This window comes from Tupaia chinensis, unplaced genomic scaffold, assembly GCF_000334495.1.
Source record: "Tupaia chinensis unplaced genomic scaffold, TupChi_1.0 Scaffold147282_1, whole genome shotgun sequence".
NCBI classification, from domain to species: domain Eukaryota; kingdom Metazoa; phylum Chordata; class Mammalia; order Scandentia; family Tupaiidae; genus Tupaia; species Tupaia belangeri.
This window is the reverse complement of record NW_006207133.1, coordinates 4,720,454-4,742,650: the sequence shown is the minus strand read 5'-3', so window position 1 is coordinate 4,742,650 and position 22,197 is coordinate 4,720,454. Positions and strand designations below refer to the sequence as shown.

The 22,197-nt window shown below is 53.2% G+C and overlaps 1 protein-coding gene across 1 annotated transcript in view; it reads right to left on the bottom strand.

Moving 5' to 3' along the window:
* GLI2 (GLI family zinc finger 2) overlaps positions 1-21,478 on the bottom strand; it is a 147,493-nt gene extending 126,015 nt beyond the window's left edge. Inside the window, 3 exon segments of the mRNA XM_027768712.1 lie at positions 10,753-10,819; positions 11,528-11,707; positions 21,392-21,478. Coding sequence (XP_027624513.1) covers positions 10,753-10,819; positions 11,528-11,707; positions 21,392-21,478 — 334 coding nt within the window.
* Positions 21,479-22,197: the final 719 nt, after the last annotated feature.

The following is a 22,197-nucleotide window of genomic DNA, read 5'->3' as shown; positions in this document are numbered from 1 at the left end:
TGTGAGAAAGCTGCGAGCCAGCATCACTCCTGGGACCATTCTGATCATCCTCTCTGGATGTCACAGAGGTGGGAATGGTTTTCCTGAAGCAGCTGAGCAGTGGCTTGCTACTTGGACAGCTGGTTCTCAATCGAGTTCCACTGCGTAGAACACACCAGAAATTTGTCATTGCCACATCCACGAAAACTGATATTAGCAAAGTGAAAATCCCACAGCACCTTACTGATGCTTACTTTAAGAAAAAGAAACCGCAGAAGCCCAGACACCACCAGGAAGGTGAGATCTTCGACACAGAAAAGGAGAAATATGAGATTTCAAAGCAGCAGAAGTTTGATCAGAAAGCTGTGGACTCACAAATTTTACCAAAAATCAAAGCTGTTCCTCAGCTCCAGGGCTACCTGCAATCCGTGTTTGCCCTTACAAATGGAGTTTATCCTCACAAATTAGTGTTCTAAATTTTTTGCCAAGAACCTAATTAAATAACTGATCATAAAAAGAAATATATATTGTCAGGGGCTGGCAGGTGAAGTTGTGGTTAAGGTACTGGACTCCCACATGGGTGACCACAGTTTGAGTCTTGTACCTGGCAGCTTGCTTTCTCACTCTCCCTCTCTCTGGTCAAATTGAATAATAATAATAATAAGTTAAATAAATAATTCTTTTTAAAATTGATTATCAGAGGTGCACGTACTTACCAGAGAGGAGAAGTGATAAGCCCCGCCCCCACCCCCATCTGCCAGTAAAGCAGGGCCATGGTGCAACCCATTCCTCTTTTTCTGGCAGGATTTTGGGCACACATGGCCAGCATGTTTTCCAAGTCACTGGGGCCAGGACTTGAACCATGGTCAGCCATGTGGGATCTGGCTTCTAGTGCACAGTGCTTAACCACTTTGCTCTGGGGTCAACTGTGGAAAATCTTAACACTAGCTCCTTCTGGACAGTGGGTAGACTTTCTGCATCTGTCATGCACATACATTACTACTACAATCAAACGAAAGGACTAATTAATGTTTCAAATTCAGCCTCTCACGTTCAGAAAAGCCGACTGAACAGTAATAAAACAAGTGACATTTTTTAACTCCTCCTATGAGGTAGGTACTGTGCCAAGTGTTTCAAGGACAAAAGCTCATTTAATCCCAATGGTACCTATGGATTTTCAGCCCCACTTTACAGAATAGAAAAAGGTTAGAGCGAGGTTGGGTATCTTTCACAATCATGCAACCAGAGGCAGCATAGAACTGGGGCTCCAATCTGGGCTGGCCTGTTATCAAAAGCTTGTGCTGCTTACCACTGGGTAGGTGGCCTTCCGTCCTGGCCCCTCCAGCCTCGAGCAGTGGCTGTGTGACAGGGCCTCAGCCTTCCCCCTCTTCGTACTGACCACCGGCAGCTAGTCGCTCACTCTGCACTGACAGCTACTGGTTCACTCGCTCACTCTGACATCTCCAGGGGGCAAAGACCCAGTGTTCTGTGCATCTTGCAGCCTCTGTCCCTGGTCTGTGCAGGTGACCAAAGGTCAGGACCAGGCAGTAGCGGCAGCCGCTCAGCAGAGTCCTACCAGGGTGCAACCACCACCCTAGAGAACCTAGGCTAGGCTGGTGAATTTCAGCCACCTCTCTTTCTCTCCCTCTCGGCACACCCAAATCAGAACCCATGCCCAGCCTCTGTGGCTGGGATGCCAACACCCCAAAACAACGTCATGGCTGAGAGGCTATTCTGCAAACAGACCTACTACTCTCCCCACCAGCTCTGTGACCACAGCTGTAGGTGCGAAGCAGGTCACGGGGCTGTTGTTACAGCATCTCCTCCAGCCTCTGACCGAGCCATCGGCCCATCGACCCATCTGCCACTGACCCTGGCACAATGACAAACTTTGTGCTCTCCTCCCAAGTCCGCTCACCTGCCTGCGTTCCCTGTTTCCTTGGCCTCTGGCACAATGTGACATTGCTGTCATCGTGGTGAGGCCCTGCGGCCCCTCCATGCCCACCCTGGGAAGGCTGGGCCTCTCGGCTGATTCCTGAACTGGTGTGTTTGCTGTGGGAGTGGAGAAACATAATAAATGGGCCCGGCTCCGTTTGCAGCACCTAATTTGCAATAATATTGAAGTCTCCAACAATAACTCATTTACTCTTATAATAAATATATAAAAAAAGACAAATTGCTACATTGAACATGCATTTTCTTCACTGCAAGTAGCTGCTACCCCAGGGAGAAAGCCCTGTGCTGCTAACTAATAGTAAATCCTTTGGAAAATCATGTGTCATAATGATGGACAACCCGGGAAGGGGTATTAAATAGATTTAGAGGTTAGCTACTCTAACAAGAACAAAAGACGTCCTTTGCAAACCCACACCTATAAGAGCACAGATCAGCCCATGATTAGCACCCATGGCCTGACAGTCCCAGCACACAGGAAGATAGAAAAGTTCTGTGCTGGGCGGGGTATGGCTGGCCAGGTATCAAGACAGACAAAGGGGAGAGAGGGCATTGGGAAGGCCTGGTGTGTGCGGTTACAGGAGTTCAGGCACCAGGTCATGAAGGTGTCACCTCCATTTCCAAGAATCAGTCCATGCAGGCACTGAGCAAACACGCATGGGCGCCCACCATGTCCAGCTAAGTATAGGCATACAGCGTGCAAGGGATGCAGCCGATCTTTGAGCAGGGAGCCAAGACCTGGGGTAAGGGAGGCTCCTATGAGTGTGGTGGGGTCCTGGGAGCACAGGGCAGCCTTGACTGTGCTGCTTGTGAGGTTCCTACAGGGTCTGCTGCCTGAGTTAGGGTGAAGGCCCCCAGGCCCTGGCCTGGAGAACAGGTTGAGGAAAGGCTTGCTCTATTCTCCAGCTTTCCTCCTGTTAGTTCATGGACTGGGGCAGTCAGGAGTCTTTCTACTCTGTTTATCCAAGACTCAGGATTGGCCTTCCGCAAACTGAGAATCCTGGCCTCAAGGACAGGGGTCTGCATGGCCCTGACTTCCAACCACGTCTTGTTTAACTCTTGAGTTTTTGTCCTGGCTCAGAGCTGGCGCCCAGTGCTGCTACTGAGCTGAAGGTGGGCTTGGGCTGGCAGGTATCCCACACCTACTGTCTGCCCGGCTCTGCAGGAAGAGGCTCCCGTGTCACAGAGGAGGATGATGAGGCTCTCAGGAGTTATATGACTCGCAGGAAATCACACACCGTGCTGCCGACAGCAGTCCGCCCCAGTGCTGGGCTACACTGGGTTCCACCTGGGAGCAGGGCTGGAGCTCAGTCTGGAGCAGGTCTGGAGCGAGCATGCTCCAAGCAGGCAGCTTGGAGTCATCAAGGCGAGGGGGTCAGTTTAGCAGCACTTGGAGGGGCCATGCCCCTCAGCCTCCCCAGAGGTGTCAAGGGTTGCCAACCTACACCCTTCCTGCAGATGGAGAGCCAGCACTTGACTGACCAGGCTGGGTGTGGCCAAAGCTATCCATGAAGATCAGGCTCTAGCAGATGTCATTCAAGTCGCACGTTGGCTGGGACCCCACTCTAGTCTCTTTGGCCAATTCCCTATGTGACCCAAGCTAAGCCACTGCCTTCCCAATAGAAGTAGCTTACCCACCTGTAAAAAGAGGGCATTGACCAGATGCTACACAGAACCTACGGTCTCTGGCCAATCAGTCATACATCTGTTCAGTCACCCAGTGATGTCAGAAGTCACCAACAGGCGTGAAATAGCTCATCCAGACTGAGACAATTTCACGAAAACAACACCACAGGTCTCTTCTCCCCCTAAGATCATTAGTTTCTCCGACATCAACTAAAATTTAGCGGCCTCGTACTCCAACCTTTCTAGATTTCAGACAGACTTTGCTTGAAAACTCATGACTGCATATGCCAGCCCACCACACCTGCATGTGACAAACTGGAAAACTCCCCAAACCATCTAGAAAGAGAAACAGAATACTAAACCAACTGAAGGGAACTGCAGGACCCCTGCAGTCTGGAGCCCAGGAAGGGACAGATGTCCCCTGACCTTGGGGACGGGGCTTGCTGGCATCTCTTTCCTTCCAGACTACCTGAGCCACTCCATCCCTCTGCCTCCAGAACACGAATCCGCAGATTGATTTCGCTGGTGGTTTATGCCTTCGGGATTGCCAAACTGCTCCTCCACTGGCTTCCAGCCTCTCGCTACTGGCAACCTTTCTACAGTTTAAGCAACCCTGCCTGGTGATTGATGACTGTTTTGCGACTGCTATCAGTTTACTATTTTAACCAATATATCATAAATCAGGAAGAGGAATGCTGGGTCCAACTGGAGAGTGTAGCTTTTGCTCATTACCTGGGAGGATTATAGCCATTTCATAAAATCCATTATCTAGGGAAAGTTCCTATTGGCGGGGGCCAGCAAAATTCATTTCATGCTTCAAAAGTTTGTGATGGGGCTAGCTAGTGAAAAAAAGAACTAAATTGTTTGGAAGGTGGGGATTATGATTTGTTTAAAAACCACAAATGGCCAAGACTGAGCTGCATCCATTACACCAAGTGGCGCTTTGTGCTGAAACGCACAGGATGGGATGTCCCAGGGTCCAGGCCCCTGACCACAGGTCTCACGAACAGCTGGAGGACCGCGGGGGTGCTGCCAGGGCTGTGCCTCTGCCCTCCCTGACCTCACTCAGCCTGACCACTCTCATCACTTTCCAGGCCCTGAAGATTTGATCCCAACTCTAGTGGCCTCCAACACCAAGCACCCCCAAAGCCCTGCCACTTGCCTTCTGCCCGATCAGGGACAATGGTTTTCTCTGCCTTGAGCCAGACCCCTCATTCTCTCTGAGGATGCACCTGTCACCCCATGCCTGGAAGGGTTTACCCTCACAGGAGGTCTTTCAGCTGACACTTGCTGTTTCCCTATCATCAGCCACCTGCAGTCCTCAGCTCCTCCCTCGACCACAGCAGAGGACCACACTCTGCCAGCAGTCACACACGGATTTGATTCCAAGTATCTGCCACCAGGAAGACCTTACCTCCTCCGCTGAGTTTCTGAATGGCAAACGTGAAAATACACATATCCCAGAGGAGTCACTGAGGAGGGGTCTTTCTGCAAACAGGCTTGACAGGGAGTAGCTCATAACGCCTTGGGGGCAGCATCGTCCCCCACTAGAACAGTCCTCCCACTTTTAGGACCCCTGAGGCCCAGAAGGTAGGGCTGGGTTAGGAAGCCAAAGAAGGAAGATAATATTCAAAAGGATGTTAAAGAAAAGGGACAAAGAAGAAAAGTGTCTTTTAGATTCTGCCAAGCCTCTAGAACATTTGTTTTTTATGTGATTTTTGTTTCTTCCTCTCCTAAACTCAACTTTCCCCAAATTCATTCCTCATGCAAAAACAGCACCATCCCTGGGGAAGCTCCGTTTTAACACACATGTGTTTTTCTAAGCAACTCAGAGCTGGGGCTCAGCAGACAATAAAGACTCTTGTCTGGAGTCGTCCTTGCTGCTCAGACCACCAGGGAATAGAAGTGGTGAAGACAGCTCTCAGAAGCTCAGCTTTGCCAGACCTCAGAAGAAACTCCTGGTTCAAAGTTCTCACTGGCATCCTGAGAGTTTGAGGGGTGCAGAGCACGTCTGTCAGGAAGGGAGTGAGCAGAGAAAGGTGTCTATGGCTGACAGTGTGAATTTTCCTACAAACCCACCCCGCCAGCCCTGGGCAACCTCACCCAACTCCTGCAGGAATCACTTCACTTCCTAGCATAGTTTTCTCTGTAGGACCTCCTTCCTCCTTCCCTCCATTCCCTCCCTCTCCTCCCCTCCAGTTCTGTCCACCCAGCTCCTTTCCCTCCCTCCCACCTTCCCTCCAGCTTCTGCTCCTGCAGGCAGGCTGAGCCCCTGCCTTGGCGCCAACTTATTCTCCCTGGCTTCAAACTTGGAGCACACTGACAAGAGGAAGGGATGCAGAGAAGGGAGCTGCAGCCCGGCCTGTGCAAACAAGGGCGCAGCCTCATTTCCACTTGAAGCAGGAGAAGCTGCCTTTCTCCTTCAACTTACCCCGCATGCCAGGAAGGAAGGACACAGAGCCAGGCAGCGGGGCTGCGATGCAGGCACAGGCCACGGGAGCGGCCAACGTGGAGCCTCTGGCTGCAGCAGCGGTGGGAGGGAACACTGAGTGGCCGTGGAGAGAGGCGGGGCTGCATGCATCATTAATGCCCGGCAGCCAGGGCTTTGGAACACCGCTGTCTCTAGCTGTTGTAGGTAACGCGAATGTAAAGGCTGCCTTGATTTGGGAGATCCCAGGGCTGCTGTCTGCCTTACAGGCACCTTTTCCAGGCAGGGGTATGGGGGCTGTCCTCTTTCCAGCCCTCACAGGGATAAGGGCTGTCCCCAGACAAGGGTCCAGAGCTTGGGCTCCCAGGAGCCTCCAACTGACCTGCAACTCCAGATGGCAGGATCTGGACCCCCTTCCTGTTCAGCATGAGAAGACTCTAATTATTAGTCTTTTGAATGTGGTAGGATTTTTAGGCTTTAGAAAATCACTCTCACCCATTCTCTCCCTCCCACTGGAAGAAAGGCCCTCAGGGCAAAGAGTTCCAAACCTAGCGCAGAACTTCAACACCTCCAAAGCTTACGGATCAGCAGGTAGGTCTGCCATGACCCTGATCCCACTCAGCCACCCACCCACCCACCCCAATTTCCCAGGTACCGGGGAGAGTATAAGGACAATGGGGCAGGGAGGGGTCAGTGACATTCCAATGACACGGTGTACCCCTTATTCTCCTTTGGTCTCACATTAAGAATATGAAAAACAGCTCTTCGGTCCCCAAGTGGGAGATTCCGCCGGACAATGAGATTAACTTTAGGACAAGATGCCCGAGATTACCCCAGGACAGGAAAGGAGGGAGGAAGGCTCGAGTCAAACGCCCACTTCCCCTCCCCAGCCCACCGTGTCCCACTCCTCTGCGGAGGCCCCTAAGTCCACGTCCTCGCCTGGGACCCTCTCTCTGTGACTGAAACCTGGCATGCCATGTCCCCCAGGCCCTCCAACACATTCCTTCAGGAGCACACCCCGAGGTGTCTTAAGCACAGAAGCTCCCCACAGGACGGGGAGCCGGTGGGGCTCCTCCTCAGCCATGAAAGCAGCTCAGGCCTCCGCAGTCCTCCCCGGATCGCGAAGGAACTATGGACAGCTCTTGGCATACGCAGCAAAGTTAGTTCCACAGCACTGCTCAGAGGCCAGCGGTGCTGTCCAGGGGCACAGGCGTGCAGGAAAAGGTCTGATTGCTCTCTATCTCCCTTTGAGAGGGGGTACAGGCCAGAGAGGGTCTGACTGCCTGGGGCCCTGGGGCGGAGCACGCAGCAGGGGCTCCAGACTCTAGGCCGGCACTGTGGAGCACCAGTGCCACACTCGCTCTGCCCTCACCACGCAGCAGCCCCTGAGATGAGTCACGGTGGCTTCCTGGGCCAGACAGGGTGGGGGTGGCTATGGCCAAACCAGACGCTGCTTCTGATTTGCTTCTTTCGAGCCCCGGGGTTGCAAAGGGGTCAGGGATTTGTCTCGGTCAATTCCACAAAAATTCACCCTCAAAGCTCCTAGGTCAGCAAAACTAAAAAGCAGACCCCCTTCTTGGGAGGTACTGCCTCAGATGGCACCACAAGGCCACAAAGAGAAAACAGGGGAAGTGACTGAGTTTCCCCAGCCTCAGGCAGAGCACGGCCGGGAGGCTAGACGCTGGTGGGTGGAAGCCTTCCCCTCACCCAGAGAAGACCCGTCTCTCCTGATGGTGAGGACACAGCGCCTTCAGTTCAGAATCCTGACCCTCTGGACAGAAGTGGGTGGCAACTCTATGAGTGGGACTGGGGGTGTCTGTAGGGGAGGGAAGGCTTCCTTACAGATAGGAGCTGGCCCAGGGGCGATGGCACAAAGCCAGCTCACCCAGTGAGACGCTTTCCGTGTAAGGCACGCAGTCATTCTAGAACCCCCAAAGCACCAAGATCATACAGTAGCCCCGCCATCTGTGGGGGACATGTTTCAGGACATGTGGATGCCTGAAATCGAGAATAGTACCCAACCCAATATATACTGCATTTTCTCCTATTCCTACAAAGGATCTTCGAAAAGTTCCAGAAAATGTATTTAAAAACTATGCGTGGATTTCAAATGTTTTTGCACCAAAATAAACTCATACTTCCCATTTTTTTCACAAACCTTTTGAAGTCCCCTTGACACACCCATGATGTTTAGTTTATAAATTAGGCACAGTAGGAGGTTAACAACAGTAACTAACCGTAAAATAGAACAATCACAACTACATATTTAAGAAAGGATCTGTGAAATGCGGTCTCTCTCTCTCTCTCTCCAAATACCTTCTTGGACTGTACTCACCTATTTTCCAGGCCACAGTTAACCACAGGTAACTGAGACCGTGGAAATTAAAGCGTGGATGAGGGGGACTGCTGTACTTTCACGGATTCCAGAGCTCACGCTGAGTTTAGCCAGTCCCCTCCCCCACACTCCACACACAAGACAGTGAGTGAAATCCCCAGTACCACGGCCCTTCCTTCCCGTTTCCTCAGAGAAACATTTCAGAGTAACACCCAGGGTGGGGTCTTACCAAGATGGCAGACACTGGCCCTGGCTGGACCCCAACAGCAAATGCCTACACAAAGGGGGACAGATGCTCTCTGGGCTAGGACCGTCTCCAGAGAGATACCTTCCCAAGGCGTGTGTCCCCTGGGTCAGGCCTTCCACACGCAGCAATGACACTGAGCTGGCTCTGTCCCGCCAGGCTCAAGGAGTTTAAAGGACTTCTCTTTTATGACTTTAAATGCCCCATAGGAAGAGGAAGCCATGCTGTGTCTATCACCTGTCTCAGGTTAAGAGCAGATGGGAACCACCTCCAGGAAGCCCACCCACAAGCATCCGTCTACCCCTCAACTCCAGGCATGCAGACACATCCAGCTCTGTAGAGCTCAAGACTCACACCCAGAGACTGGAGGAGGGATCAGCCTGAGCTGCTTTGGCCCAGGGAACCCATATGAGAGACAGCAGAACAACCACGTCCACACCCTGCGCTCTCCGAGGACAGCGCCTCTCAGAAGGTGCAGCCCCTGCAGGAGACCTGGAGTAGCCCACCAGTGTCCCTGCCCAGCCCTGAGCTTCTGCTATGGGCTGGCACGGGAAACTTCCTGGCTCTACCAAAGTCCAGAAGAAACAACATCCACTCTGGTTCCCACCCCGGAAATCTGTCTACTCCAGCTGCTGCTGTCCCCCCCGCCACTCCCACCCCCCGCCAAGGGCATTCTGCTGCCAAATTGGCCTCTGCTGATCCTGATGTGCCTGGGGACTCGGCACATACCACCCTCCCTCCTGGACCTTGCCGTTCCGTGACTGAGCTTACCTGTGCCATTCCTGGGACCCATCATTCCCTTTATCCTACCCTGAACGTAATCTGTTTCCACTTACTTAGAAATAGGCTGTGCTCTCAAAGATGAGCATTTTTTTTCAAATCAATGATATGGGCCTTAAATATCGTTTTTCCATAGAAAATAATGTAATATAATATGGGTAGGTTTCCAGGTTAGCCCACAACTGGCTAAGACACTGCCTATTTGTGGGTAAAACCTCTATTTTATACAATGGGCTACTAGTAATTAAACAGACCAAAAGCCATTAAGTATTTGATTAAAACAGAGTGAAGAACTGTGAGTGATTCCCGTAGAGTCTGAACGTTTGCAGCGGCAGACGCTCATCGTAAAAGCAGGTGGCACAGAGGGAATGGCACAGACCCAATGTTGGGTCATCTTGGGGGTCGGCGGGGACCACAGTCAGGTCAGACCGGAACACCCTGGGCACTGGCAGGAGCCAAGGCAGGTTGGGGTGCCGAGGGACAACAGGCGGCTGCTGGAGGAGGCCCTGGCATAGCTGTTCTCAGGGGATGTCCAAGCAGGCCTTGTTCCCAGGGCCTCTCAGTGGGTCCTGGAAACCCACCGCCAGGCTCGTGGTCTTCTCACTGGCCACTGACCCTTCACCTTTACTATGGTCAGGTTATGCGTGGTCTAAGCCACATCCTCCTCAGGTCCAACCATAGCAAGGGCCTCCTTAGCTACTCCTATCATTGTATGAAGCAGATGTTGGGAACACAGATTAAATTCAAGACTCGAGTTCTCACAGCTGGGAAGGGTAGAGCCCATCATTTGTCAGTGACAACCAGCTGCTTGGCTGCCTCTGGAAGGTCCCTTAAACTTTGCCCCCAGTCAGGCAGTGGCACAGTCTTAATACAATGCTCTGCAGTGCTGTGCCCACTTGGGACAGCCCTGGGTTCGCAACCCAGAACCTTCCTGTGATCCAGGCTGGTTGAGTCCAGAAGTGGATCAGGGATCTAGCAAAGGCCCCGTTGCGTGTGCCTCTTTGGCTCTCTCTCGGAGGAAATAACAATCAAGAAATCTTTCACACCCTGAGCACCAAAATAAAGGGCACCGAAGATGGCATCTACTCCCCCTGTGGGGGAGAAAAAGGGGAGAGATAGCCCACAGCTTCATGCCTCCAGAGAGCACAATACACAATGTACGACACGCCTTATTAGCTGGAAGCCCAAGCAGCTGCCCGAGTAGCCGAGGGGTTCCTGTCTGAGCCAGGGCTGGCCTGCACTTCAGCTCATTGCTAACAACCCTCCACTCACCCAGAATCTGGGAGCGCCTGCTCAGCACGGGCGCCGGGAAAGCAGTGATGAATGAGACATTGTGCTTTCCTCTGAGCTCTGCAAGGCCAGAGGCCTGACCCCCACCTGCCCAGCACAGAGCCCTCAGCTGCCCACCTGCACAGAAGTGCTCCATCTGGACCTGCATGGGCTTCAGCTCAAATAGCTCTTCCTGAGCCACACCCTGGAAACCAAAACGGGGCCACACTGCCCAGTGTATTTCACAGATAAGGGGACAGGGTGCCTGGAAGCACACAGATGCCCTGGGGGCAGGACAGACATAACCCAGGACCCCTGGAGCTGCTGGAGCCCGCAGAGAGGGCCAACGTCTGTGCCCCCAGCACCGCGCCTGGCACAGAGCGAGAATAGCAGAATAGCAGGTGTGCCGTGGGCATCTCCTACGTAGCGTTTGTTCATTCCACAGTGCTCAGGAAATGCTTGGGACCAGCACCACCCTGAGTTCAGCCAGGTCCCCTCTGAAGTGTTCCTGCCTAGATATCTACTCTCTAAATGACAGCTTCCCTTGGCCATCACAAAGCCAGTCACCAGAGCCTGGCCTGCAAAGCCGGGCACCTCTTCTTGTTTCCTTCGGGAAGAAAGAGGAAGAAAAGGCTTGCACACAGGGCCACGTCACCCCTTCCATGGCGGCTCTCCGTGTTCCTCCTCCCCATCTGGGGTGGCTCACCCCTCAGATGTATAATGAATCAGGCACTTGCTCATTAATAAAAAATGACAAGCGATCAAATCATTGAAATCCTCCGAGCTGCCAGTGCCTGCAGACACCATCCCTGCCTGGCTCGCCAATTCCTCTGTGGTCAGGCCATAATGAGTCTGTGGGGTGGGCGGGCCAGCTAGTGAGCGTCTTAGCACTTAGTGCGCAGGTGGGAGTCACCTTTCCGTGGCAGGTGGTCGTGGGACCAGCAGGCAGGTTAATGCCTTTTTCATCTGTAACAGAGAAGGGGGTCAGCCCAGCAGGCCCAGTTCCCCCAGGGTCAGCCAGGAAGGAGGATGTCACTGACGTGGGGGAGCTACTCCTTGCCGTGGCAATCAGCAACTGCTGTGTCCAGAGTCCCTAGGGAGCAAACCTGACTCAGAGACTGAACCACTTAAGTGAACTTTTGTTTGAAAGAGCAAGTAAGTGAGCAAAAAGTCTTGACGGGAGGCCCAGCACTGGAACCCCTCCCTAGCTAGTCTTCCCTGGGAGCTGCCACAGAAGCAGGCCCTGGCCTGTAAAAGGTACCTCCAGGAAGCCTGCCAGGAGCCTCCCAGACTTCCCCAGGGGGTACTTTTACTGATTTCTACCCACTTCAGCATCTGCTACTACTGAGTTTCCCAGGCAGTGTTGGATCATGGCAGGACTGAGCCATGGTGAACACGGACAGCCTGGGGTGGAATTCAGGTCACCACTCACTGGCTATGTGGTCTTGGGGTTATCGGGAACCTTGGGTCTTTCATCTGTAAAATGGGGTGATGAAGCTTCTCTCGCAGATAAGATGAAACAAACCCTAATCCATGACCCATCACCCTGTTGATAAAAGGCCACGATTATTACTGGGGGTGGGAGTCTCAGAGATCCGGCCTCGCTCCTGCTCACGTATGCCAGCTGCACCACTGCACACTACTGTGCGCTGCGCCCGGGCCCGGAGCCGTAATGGAGTACCTCAATGCCCCCAACAACCCCACAGCACAGGAAACTGACCCTGACCACATTAGAAGTCAGGCTATCCCCACAGGCTCCTGGGGAACCTAGTGGCAGAGCCAGGACTCTGACCCCGACTCCTTCACTGCCCGGCTCACCCCTGTGCTCTCCCTCCGCTGCTCTGGAGCCCTTGATGGCTCCCTGTTAACAATGGAGCCCTGCCTGCACAACCTAAGCAAATGGGCTACACCCTCTTGTATCTCTGACCCACCGGGACAGTTGCCTGAAATTCTGTTCTCTCCACGCGCCTGGCTCATTCATCCTTCCAGCTGGCCACCTCTCCAAATGGTCCCCTGACCATTTCAGGTCACAGTGAGCCTCTGAAATTGACAATGACTGACAGCCTGAGCAAGGCAGCCCAGCCTGTGCTGGGGGCGTGAGTAATTCTCAGGGCCTAGGATGAAGGCAGGACAAGGACAAAGGGTCCTCTGTACCGATGGAGCAGCCTGGTTAGGTAGGAGGGGACATGCTCCGTGGTGGCACTGAGCTGACCACAGGCGTATGTTGAGGCACCTCGTGGTGCTGACCCCTCGGTCTCGACCTTCTCACTGGCAGGCTGGGAGACCAACCTGACACCACCCTGGAGTATTAACGCTGCCTCTCGGCTACGGGACTTTTTTTTTTTTTTTTAAGTTTTGGCCAGAGGACATGTGTGCTCGCCAGAGAGAGAGAGAAACAGAGAGAGAGGCAAAGAAAGTCCCCCACCCCCATGGGAGATGGTCAGCCGCAGTCTGTTCTCTCTTTCTCCCTTCTTTAGGGATTTTGGACACACATGCTCACATGCCTGGCATGTTTTTCTTTCTTTATTTAAAAAAATAATTATTTTAACTTTATTTATTCTTAGTTCTCAATTTGACCAGAGAGAGACAGACAGAGAGAGGGAAAGTGAGAAAGGAAGCCAGCAGGTCTGAGACTTGAGGCCAGCTCCTTTAACCACCATGCCACGTGCCAGCCCCATTCTAGCTTGTTTATCAAGATGCCAGGTGCAGGACTCAAACCATGTGGTCAGCCATGTGAGATCCAGCCACCTTAACCACCACGCTGTGGGCTAGCTCTGGACGACTTTGACACTACCCCTCTACCCACCTCACCCCAGCCAGGAGGATTGCACGAGCCTGCCCAGCCGCTGTCAGGACCTCCAGGGAGCAAGGGGATGAGGCTCACACTTCCGTGTGTGCTGTGGTACTGTCTGCACACGTCCTGCAGTCTATATGACATGCAGGCAGCAATCTGCAGGGTCACTGTGCGGCATAGCTGCCTCCATTCAACCACGCCCCCGCTCTTGTCCTGGGAAACAACCCCTTCCTAGGAGAGGGCACAAGCCTCGTTCGGCTGCCAATGACATTCTAAAATAAAGGAAGAAAGGAGAACAGAGAGCTCTGGACTTGCAGGCAGGAGGCCTGGGCTTCTGCCTTTGTGACCAACTCAGTGTATGACCTTAGGGCCTCAGTGGCCTCCCCTGTGAAAATGACAAAGCCCTTCCCCTCTCTGCCATTCTCAGATGTTTTAGGGATCCTTTTGGGTCTTCAGGTATCTCCAGCAGCCCTGCCCTGGGTGCCCTCCTTTCAAAGACGGTTTAAGAAAATGCTTGTAATGAAGCTATTAGCGGGGACCGTTTGGGGCGCGAGGAGGCAGTGCTTGGCCCTGTTGTGCCTCCGGAAAGCGCGGCTCAGGCGGAGGCAGAGCCGGGGCAAGAACGCGCTGGTCCTGCCCGAGCCCAGAGCACACACGTGGGAGACAGCGCATTGCACAACCCATGGCCCCAGGGGTGGAGTCTGCCCTACATTAAGAAACACTTTCCAAATGAGATAATTATTTAATAGATAATAAATGGAGTCGGGGAGAGGGCAATGGGAATTCGGCTGATTAAATGCTGATGGCCCCCAGCACTGCATGCCCTCCCCAGTGCCAGCCGCCTGCCCCTTACCTCCTAAGGTCTTCTCACACTCAGCCCACCTCCAGCATTTCCTGCATGTTGGTAACTAACCCTCTGACCACTCAGCTGCACAGAGAGCCTGACCCAGGCAGAATCCAAGCCATCTGCCAGCAGTCTAGCAGCCTGTCTCTTCCCTGCCTCACCCTGGAGCTGGGCAAGTGGTTATGAAGGAAGAGAGAACATGACAGGACAAGGGTGGGGACGGAAGAGGGCAGTGGTCAGAAACATCAGAGGCTGCCTGATGCACTAGCATGGCCCTGGCCCAGGAAGCCTGTGTTCTCAGTTAGCTTCACCTGCTTCTGCCCATTCCACTGCAACAAGGTGGCCTTAATCCATCTCCAAGTCTATAGAAGATGGGGGCCAGCAGAGGGCGTGCTGGACTCCCATGTGGCCAACCGCAGTTTGAGTCCCTGACCCAGCAGCTTGAAAATCATGCCAGGCATATGTGCATGCATGCCCAAAATCCAGAGAAGAGAATGAAGGAGAAAGGATTTAGGTGTAGCCATCCCTCTGGTGTGTGCGTGTGTGTGTGATGTCTCACTTTCCCTGTCTATGTGTCTCCTGGCAAGTGCATATACACTATGGTAAAAACCTCAAAATAAATAAATAAATAAATAAATAAAATAAAATAAAGAGAGGGAAAAAAGCTACAGATGAAGAAGACTAGGGGGAGGCCATCAGTCATGAACTGCATGCCAGATACCACATGGAGGCCCTGCATGTGCATTTAATTACACACATTTGTGTACATCTTGTTTATTAACAAATAAAGACCCTGAGACTCGGAGAGGTTAAGTGACTTGTCCAAGGTCACACAGCTGGCATCAGCCCCAGGAATCAATCTCACCATTGCTTGGCTCCAAAACACGAGCTCTTTCTCCAGCACCAGCTGTTGCTCTCTCCTGTCCCCCACCCCCGTCTCTGCAGGTGCTCACCAAATGTGAACTCCCTTGCCTCTGTAACCATGCTAAACAGACGCCAGCCAACCCCACTCTCAAGGAACTAAGGTTTTCCAGGAAGCCTGTCCAGCAGCCCACAAGAGGTGCTCTGGCTGACTTCTCTTAGGAGGGCTCTGAGAAAAGTTTAAGAGGGCTAAAGGAAGCTGAGTGGTCACAAACTGACTTCTCTTAGGAGGGCTCTGAGAAAAGTGTAAGAGGGCTGAAGGAAGCTGAGGGGTCACAACAGAATCACAGGAAAATAATCAGGAAGGTTTGCATGGGCTGATGGTCAGGATAGGCTGTCAGTGTGAAAAAGAGTCCGGAAAACAGTGGGGACTACACTGAGTTGGGGTCTGGATGGAAATGGCTAGAGCACGGAAGGTGATCCATTAAAAAAATGCATCGGGCAGGAGGGTGGGCAGTTGGGGAAGCTCTAGTCAGGGCATTTCCTCTTGTCTCTCTGGCTCTCTCCTCACCCTCCCTATACTGTCTCTGTCCTCTCCTCTGTAGCCGTTTCAGCTCAGATCTTGACCTTCTGCAGCTGCCCAAAGAGGCCAGCGGTGGCTGCAAGCGCTGAGACTCCCAGTCCTGCAGGTCTTGGAGTGTGTCACAGAGTCTCCCCTAGTGTTTAGGCTAGCACAGTCGAAAGGCAGGGAAGGAAGAGCATTTCCTCCTGGCTTTCCCCCAACCCCATTCTCCACAAGCCCCTGGCCTACACCTTTATTATCTCTGCCTGCCCAGGCAGCTCCCTCCCCGATAAAAATCAAAAGGCCTCTGGGCCCAGGTCAGTCCAGAGAAGCCTCTTCCCTCTGGGCCTGAAAGTGAGCCAGGCACACCAACGGCTGAGTTCCCGGGTCGGAGGATCGTCTGGATTTTATCTTCATTCCAGTCACTCGAGGCTTCTTCAGACGCCCCTGAGGAATGCACTGAGACAGCCAGGTCTGCACCACAACAGGAGACTAGGCTCAGGACTGCAGTGCCTGGAGCTCACGGGGTCCTGGAGGGTCTGGGCGCTCAGGTGGTGCCCGTGGCAGCTGGGCTCGTTTCCTCACACAGAGGCAGGCCCCAGGCCGAAGCCACGGCTGGGTACTGTGAACTGCGAGCAGAGGAGCTCTGGTGCACAGGCAGGCCTACTTTGTAGTCAGACCCACAACTCCAAGCTCCTCATCCAGATCTCTCCCCATGGGCCATCCTGCCTCCCAGTGGCCCAAATCTGCCATAAATGGGGGAGCCCAAAACCCCGCCTGCAGCCCGGTGGGATGGAGCCATTAGGTGCAACAGAGGGGTGTGAGTTGAGCAGCAATCACCGCCCGCATCCAGGAGGTGGCATTAAAATCTCTGCAAGGTGCTTGAGATGGTCAGCCCATGCCCTCTGCACTCCAGGCACCACTGTGAGAGGAGCTCGAGTGAGGAGAGGGCAGAAAGGGGGAAGAGGGCCCTCATCCAGCTTCTCAGCCTGCAGGGGCAGCAAGGAACTGGACGGATGCGGGGAGAACTCAGGCCCTGGACTCCACCGCTCTGCTTACCTAACCCACCCCCCAGCCCTGATTCCCCTCCCTGTAAGCTGGGGACCAGCACAGTGAAAAAGCCTGAGGTAATGGCTCATGGTAGGTACTGCACAAATGCTATCGGGGAGCGTTTTAAATGTTAACTGACTTTCCTTAACGACTTCACAGAACCTGTGTGCTTCGTGAGTGGAGAGGTCAGCAGGAGAAGTCTGGGGTCAGACAGGCAGAGTCGGAGCCCTCGTTCCCCTCCTGCCTGGCTGTGGGTCCCTGGGACCCACATATCCTCTCCAGCCTCCATTTCCTCAACTATGCAATGAGGCTTGTGGGCTGTTTTCTAAGGTAGTCAGGATTAGAATTAAGCGAGTGCATGTAAAACAGCAGACCCTGGAACCATGGACCTGTGCGCTCACAGCGTCTGTAAACCTCAGTCTGCCTGGGAGGCTCCGCACCTTCTGCATGCTGCCTGTGGGCGCACCCCTTTGGAAATCCCACTTCGGGGATGGGTTCCAAGCTTGGAATATCCTCAGTGATGGGAATAAAGACTTCACTCCAGCATCACCCAGCCCATGGCTATGCCGAGCACTCGGATCCGGGTTGCAGGGCTTACAGCCTGCACTGGAGCTCATGCTGACAGCCAGCCGCCGGGAAGGGCGAGGTGCTGCTGGGAAGCGGCCCGCCAGTCTTCAAGAGGGGCTCACTGTTCACTGGCTTTGAAGGCAGCTTCAAGCATGAGAGCAGACATACCAACAGGCTGAGAGCCACCTCTAGGGTCAGCTTGCAGCCGGAAGCCCATCCCAAAGCTCCCAGGGACCTGTGTCCTTACCAGAGCTGTATCTGTATAAACTTTTTCCTAAAGCATCTTCCCCAGTCATTGCAGAACTGTTTATCTCTGAGTGTGCTTATCTGGTGGGTTCTGTTTTCTTCTGCTCGTGTGCTAAGATTTTTTATGATTCTGGCATGCATAAACTCCCTCTGAAATCACGTGAGGAAATCTAGATCATTCTCAAACGAGGTCTGCCCCACGTGGGGGGTGAACATTGCTCTCGCCAGCTACAAGGGAGTCCTGTCTCCCACTGGCTCTGGACCATCCGGAGTGCCAAGCATTAGGCTAAGCCAGGGGTCTCCAAGCATAGCCTTGGCCCTGGGATTTCTTAGACATGTGAATCCTTTTCTTTTTAATAATTTTTTACACATATTTGTCTTATTCATGATAGAGAGCATGTACATGTGGGACAGAGACAGACAGACACCCTTGACAGGGTGTTGTCACACCACAATCCCCGTCCCAGGATCTCGGGTGCATGCACATACCGGCATGTTTCCAGTCAACTGGGTTGGAGATCTGAACTCGCGGCTGGCCACGTGGCTTCCAGCACTGCATCGTTGTATCCCTGCACCCTCGAGGCTGGGCCCAGAACTGTAAACTCTCAAGCCCTGTTCCAGCTCATCTGAGAAACTCAGGAGGGAGCCCAGGAAGCTGTGTGGGTGATTCTGACGCACATGAAAGTTTGAGCACCCGCAGGCTAAGCAAAGTTAATTCTGGCAGATGTGCCATCCTTCTGAGTTCTCATCCTCTAATGCACCCGGGCACTGAAAACAGAAAAACTCGGAACACACATGGGGGAAACCAAGCCTGATGGGGTGACAGGAAAATGGCCCCTTATGCAGCTACAGACCCTTGGGATGCCCGAGCACTTTCTGGACTCAGATTTCATTTGATCGTCACAGCCTGTTGGGGAAAAGCAGCACATACACTCAGCAGATGGCGGCCCATGGGACCACACTGGAAGCAGAACTGGTACACGACATGTCTTCTCAGACCTCAGAGAAGGGCAGGCTTGTGAGGCTGCAACCTGCAGGCAAGCCTTCCTGGAGGTGGAACCCAGATAAGACCAGGAGGACAAGGAGGATCCTCCCAGGCCTGCCAGGGTCTCCCGCCTGGCCTGGGCCTTTACACCAGCTGTCCTCTTTCCTAGAATACTTGGCCCCTTGCACTAACTCCTTCTCATTCTAAGAGTTAGGTCAGGCAACACCTTCTCCAGGAAGCCTCCCAGGGCTGCCCTTTCATGCTCTTAACTCTATTACGTAATTGCCAACATACCTGGTTGGGGTTGTTTGTTTATCTTTTAACTAGAATTTGAGCAATTTGAGGACAAGGAATTATTGTATACCCGCATGTAGCCCCTGATACACAACAGGTGCTCAATAAATGCTAGTCAGATGAAGGAGGAGATGAAAATAAGCTTAGGGAGAGCGCTGGGCCACCATGGGCATGTTGCAGTCCTTAACAAGCCGCACCCCCTCCTGGAGGCCTCACCTCTTTATCATCCCCACACCCACCCTGGGCCATGCCTGTAGCCACGCCCCCTGGTTGGCATCGCCCAGCAGCCAGAGGGCAGAATCATAGCCTGTGGCCCATGGGACCAGTGAGCAGGAACCAGTTTCTGTACAGGTTGTACAGAAACCCCGTGCCTCTTCCGAGTCCTGACGACAACCACTTGGAAAGCAAGCAGAAAATCAGGATAAAACACAACAATGCCACCTACAAGCTTTCCTCTCTTCTCTCTCCCTTGGTAGACAAAGGCCTAGTGACTGAGACAAACACAAAGTCCCCAAAGCACCAGCAAACAGGGCGCTGCACTTCCACACCAGCCCTTGAGGGGCTACCCCCAGCCAGGCCACAGCCCTTCTCGGGGAGGTCACTCGAGTTGCAGGGAAATCTGCTCAGACCCAGCGGTGGAATGAGTCGCAGAGTTTCTCCTCCAAGTCCCCACTTCTGCTTCCCAGCCTGCCCCAGGCTTCGGTCCAGGGAGCCAGACTACAGGACGTTCTCTGAGTGCAGATCTACAGCTGCCGTACTGGATCCACTGCCCTGTTTCTTGGCTGCCCCATGCCCCACACCTTCATGGCTGCCTGCCCCATGGCCTGGGTCACCTGTACCTCCCTGTCCCCTTTAGGACCTCCTGGCCATCCTTTTGGCCTCATCTGGATCCATACCTCCCCTGTGAGGGCAGCACAGGGCTAGCTCAGCTACCTTGCCAACAAGGCACCATACCCCCTCCGGGATGATGGCGTGGGGGACAAGACAGGGTAGGGATCTGGGATTTGTCATTTGTTGAGGACACCCCCGCCGCATGCTCACAGCACTCAGGCTTCCTCACTACCTGCCCACACTGTCTTCCCTCGAAAGCGGGTGCAGAGTCTGGCCCAACCCTGCACTGAGGGCCAGCCCAGGGGGCAGCACACCAGAGGGTGCTCAGTACCAGTGACGGTTCTGGGGGTCGCCTCCCCGCTGGGAGTTTGTATTCTAAGCCAGAGGAACAAACCTATAATGGAGGAATGCTAGACTTTCACCCCAAGTGGGCTGCAGAGGTAAGAGAGGTGCCTGTGGGCAGAGAAGCCTTCCTTTAGCCAGCCACATAAACAGCTGCCTCCTCTGTCCGTGTTTACAGGTAGCCCTGCCTCGGAACACTGGCACGGGTTCCAAGTGCCATCCCTCAGAAACACACTCGGCCCTCAGTGCTGCCTCGACTTCACTGGCACCCAAGGCATGTCATCTGGGGCTTGGGTGCCTGGAGGCCTGGCTGCTGGTAGACGGCACTCACCCAGGCTGGGGTGGGCAGGGGGGTCTATGTGTTCCAGCACCTTCTCTGGCTGTAAATGGCCCCACCCAGGTCCCGCACAGAACTGGCCCCACCTGAGGCTCAGGAGGACGCCACCACGTGGAAACGGCTCTCAGGCCACACCATGCCTCCATGCCTTCCTCGGCCTGGGCACTGTTCCCCTCTCCCACCCCCACAGGAGTCCAAGCTCAGGGTCTGCCGTCAAGCACCCTCCTGGGGCATCTCACCCTTGGCGTGGAGATCAAGGCTCCTTGTCACCTATGACCAGCCTTTCCAGGCTTAGCTCGCTATCTATTGGCAAGTGTATTCCTCTACGATGTGACAGTGCTCCTACCAGACACCCCAGCTGGATTCTCTGTGCACCCTCTTCGCTAGTCTCACCCACGGCAGCTTTCAGATCTCAGAAGTCACCCTGCAGAAATGCTCCTGGCACCCGCTGGGCTGCTCCCATGCCCTAGTCCGCTTCCTTCCCAGCGCATCTCCCTGGGGCCATTTCATTCGTATGCTTACTTGTAGAAGGTCCATGAGGAGACTTCAGAAAGCACTTGGGAAACAGAAATCAAGTATGAGTTTATTTTGGAGCAAAAAGTACTTTGAAATCCATACATTTTTTTCCTCTTTCGTAATATACATTTTCCATAAACTTTCTGAAAACCTTTCACATTTCTGCCTTTGGGAATGGGGGCCTGATGGCAGCTGGGGATGCAATGGCTTACCTGCTGTCCAGTGCCTGGCTGCCACTCACTGCCTGCCTCTGTGCTCGGGGACGGTATGAAGACCTCTGTGTGGGGGGTTTACTCTGACTTTGAACACACTCAGTTCAGTACAAACAAGGCCCCAGGGCAGGGACTACGCCTGGGTCATCTGCAGGACATCCTAGGACCCAATGACCCCCAGACATAGGCAGGGCTGCGAGGGAGGAGCCAGGAACATAAACTTCAGGTGACAAGAGCAAGGGCCACTCCTCACCCGACTCGAGAACTCTGGCTGTGTTTTTTTCCTAACAAAGCAGATCCAAAGAGAGCAAACTAAGAGAACTGAACGTTTCTCACTTGAGACTTCACTCCGGCCCCAGCCCTGACGGAGCCAAGCCGGAGGTCCCAGAGCACCACCTGAGCCAGATGAGACTCCGGGCCCATCCTACGCTTCCCAGAGCCTCCCAAGTTCTTGTTGCAAATGGGACTCATGCAAATTGTTCCGTTTTAATTTTTATGCCTTTTTTGGGCTTTTCTTTAAAAATCTAAGCAATCCTGCATATGATTTTTAAAAGTCAAATAGCACAGATCTTTTAATGAAAAGCAATAGTCCCCTCCCCATGGCCTGAAGGCAACCACTTTTAACTTTAAAATTTTTTTTCTGCTTCTAATTCCTTTGGCAGCTAACTGATCTATATAAGGAATGTATTAAAATAGCACATTTTGACTCTTTAATCCTGTGAGCTCTGCGTTTCTTATTTATCTGTTATTTAAGTGGACAACAACTCAATTCACTGGATCTCCCTGCACTGATTGTCCTTCATTAGTTTCCTCCCTTATCTGGCAGGAGAGAATCCTGCAGTAACTGCCTGAGGAGGAAGAGCTGGAGGCTAGTGCTGCGAGTCCTTCCTGTGTGAGGAAACCTCTCTCGCCTGGCTGAGATGGGCAGAAAGTTGCACAGTCGCCCTCGTCCCAGCTAGCGCAAGTTCACATGCCCACATGCTTTGCTCCTGACAGAAGGGAGGTAAAGGTCAATCCTTCCTTTGTAAATAACTGGGTTTTCTGTGCATTTCTTTTCCTCTTCTCTGAAAGTTTTTAGGAACATTACTTTATTCTTGGTTTCTCAAATAATAAAATCACCTGTGTAAGTAAAATGGACTCTT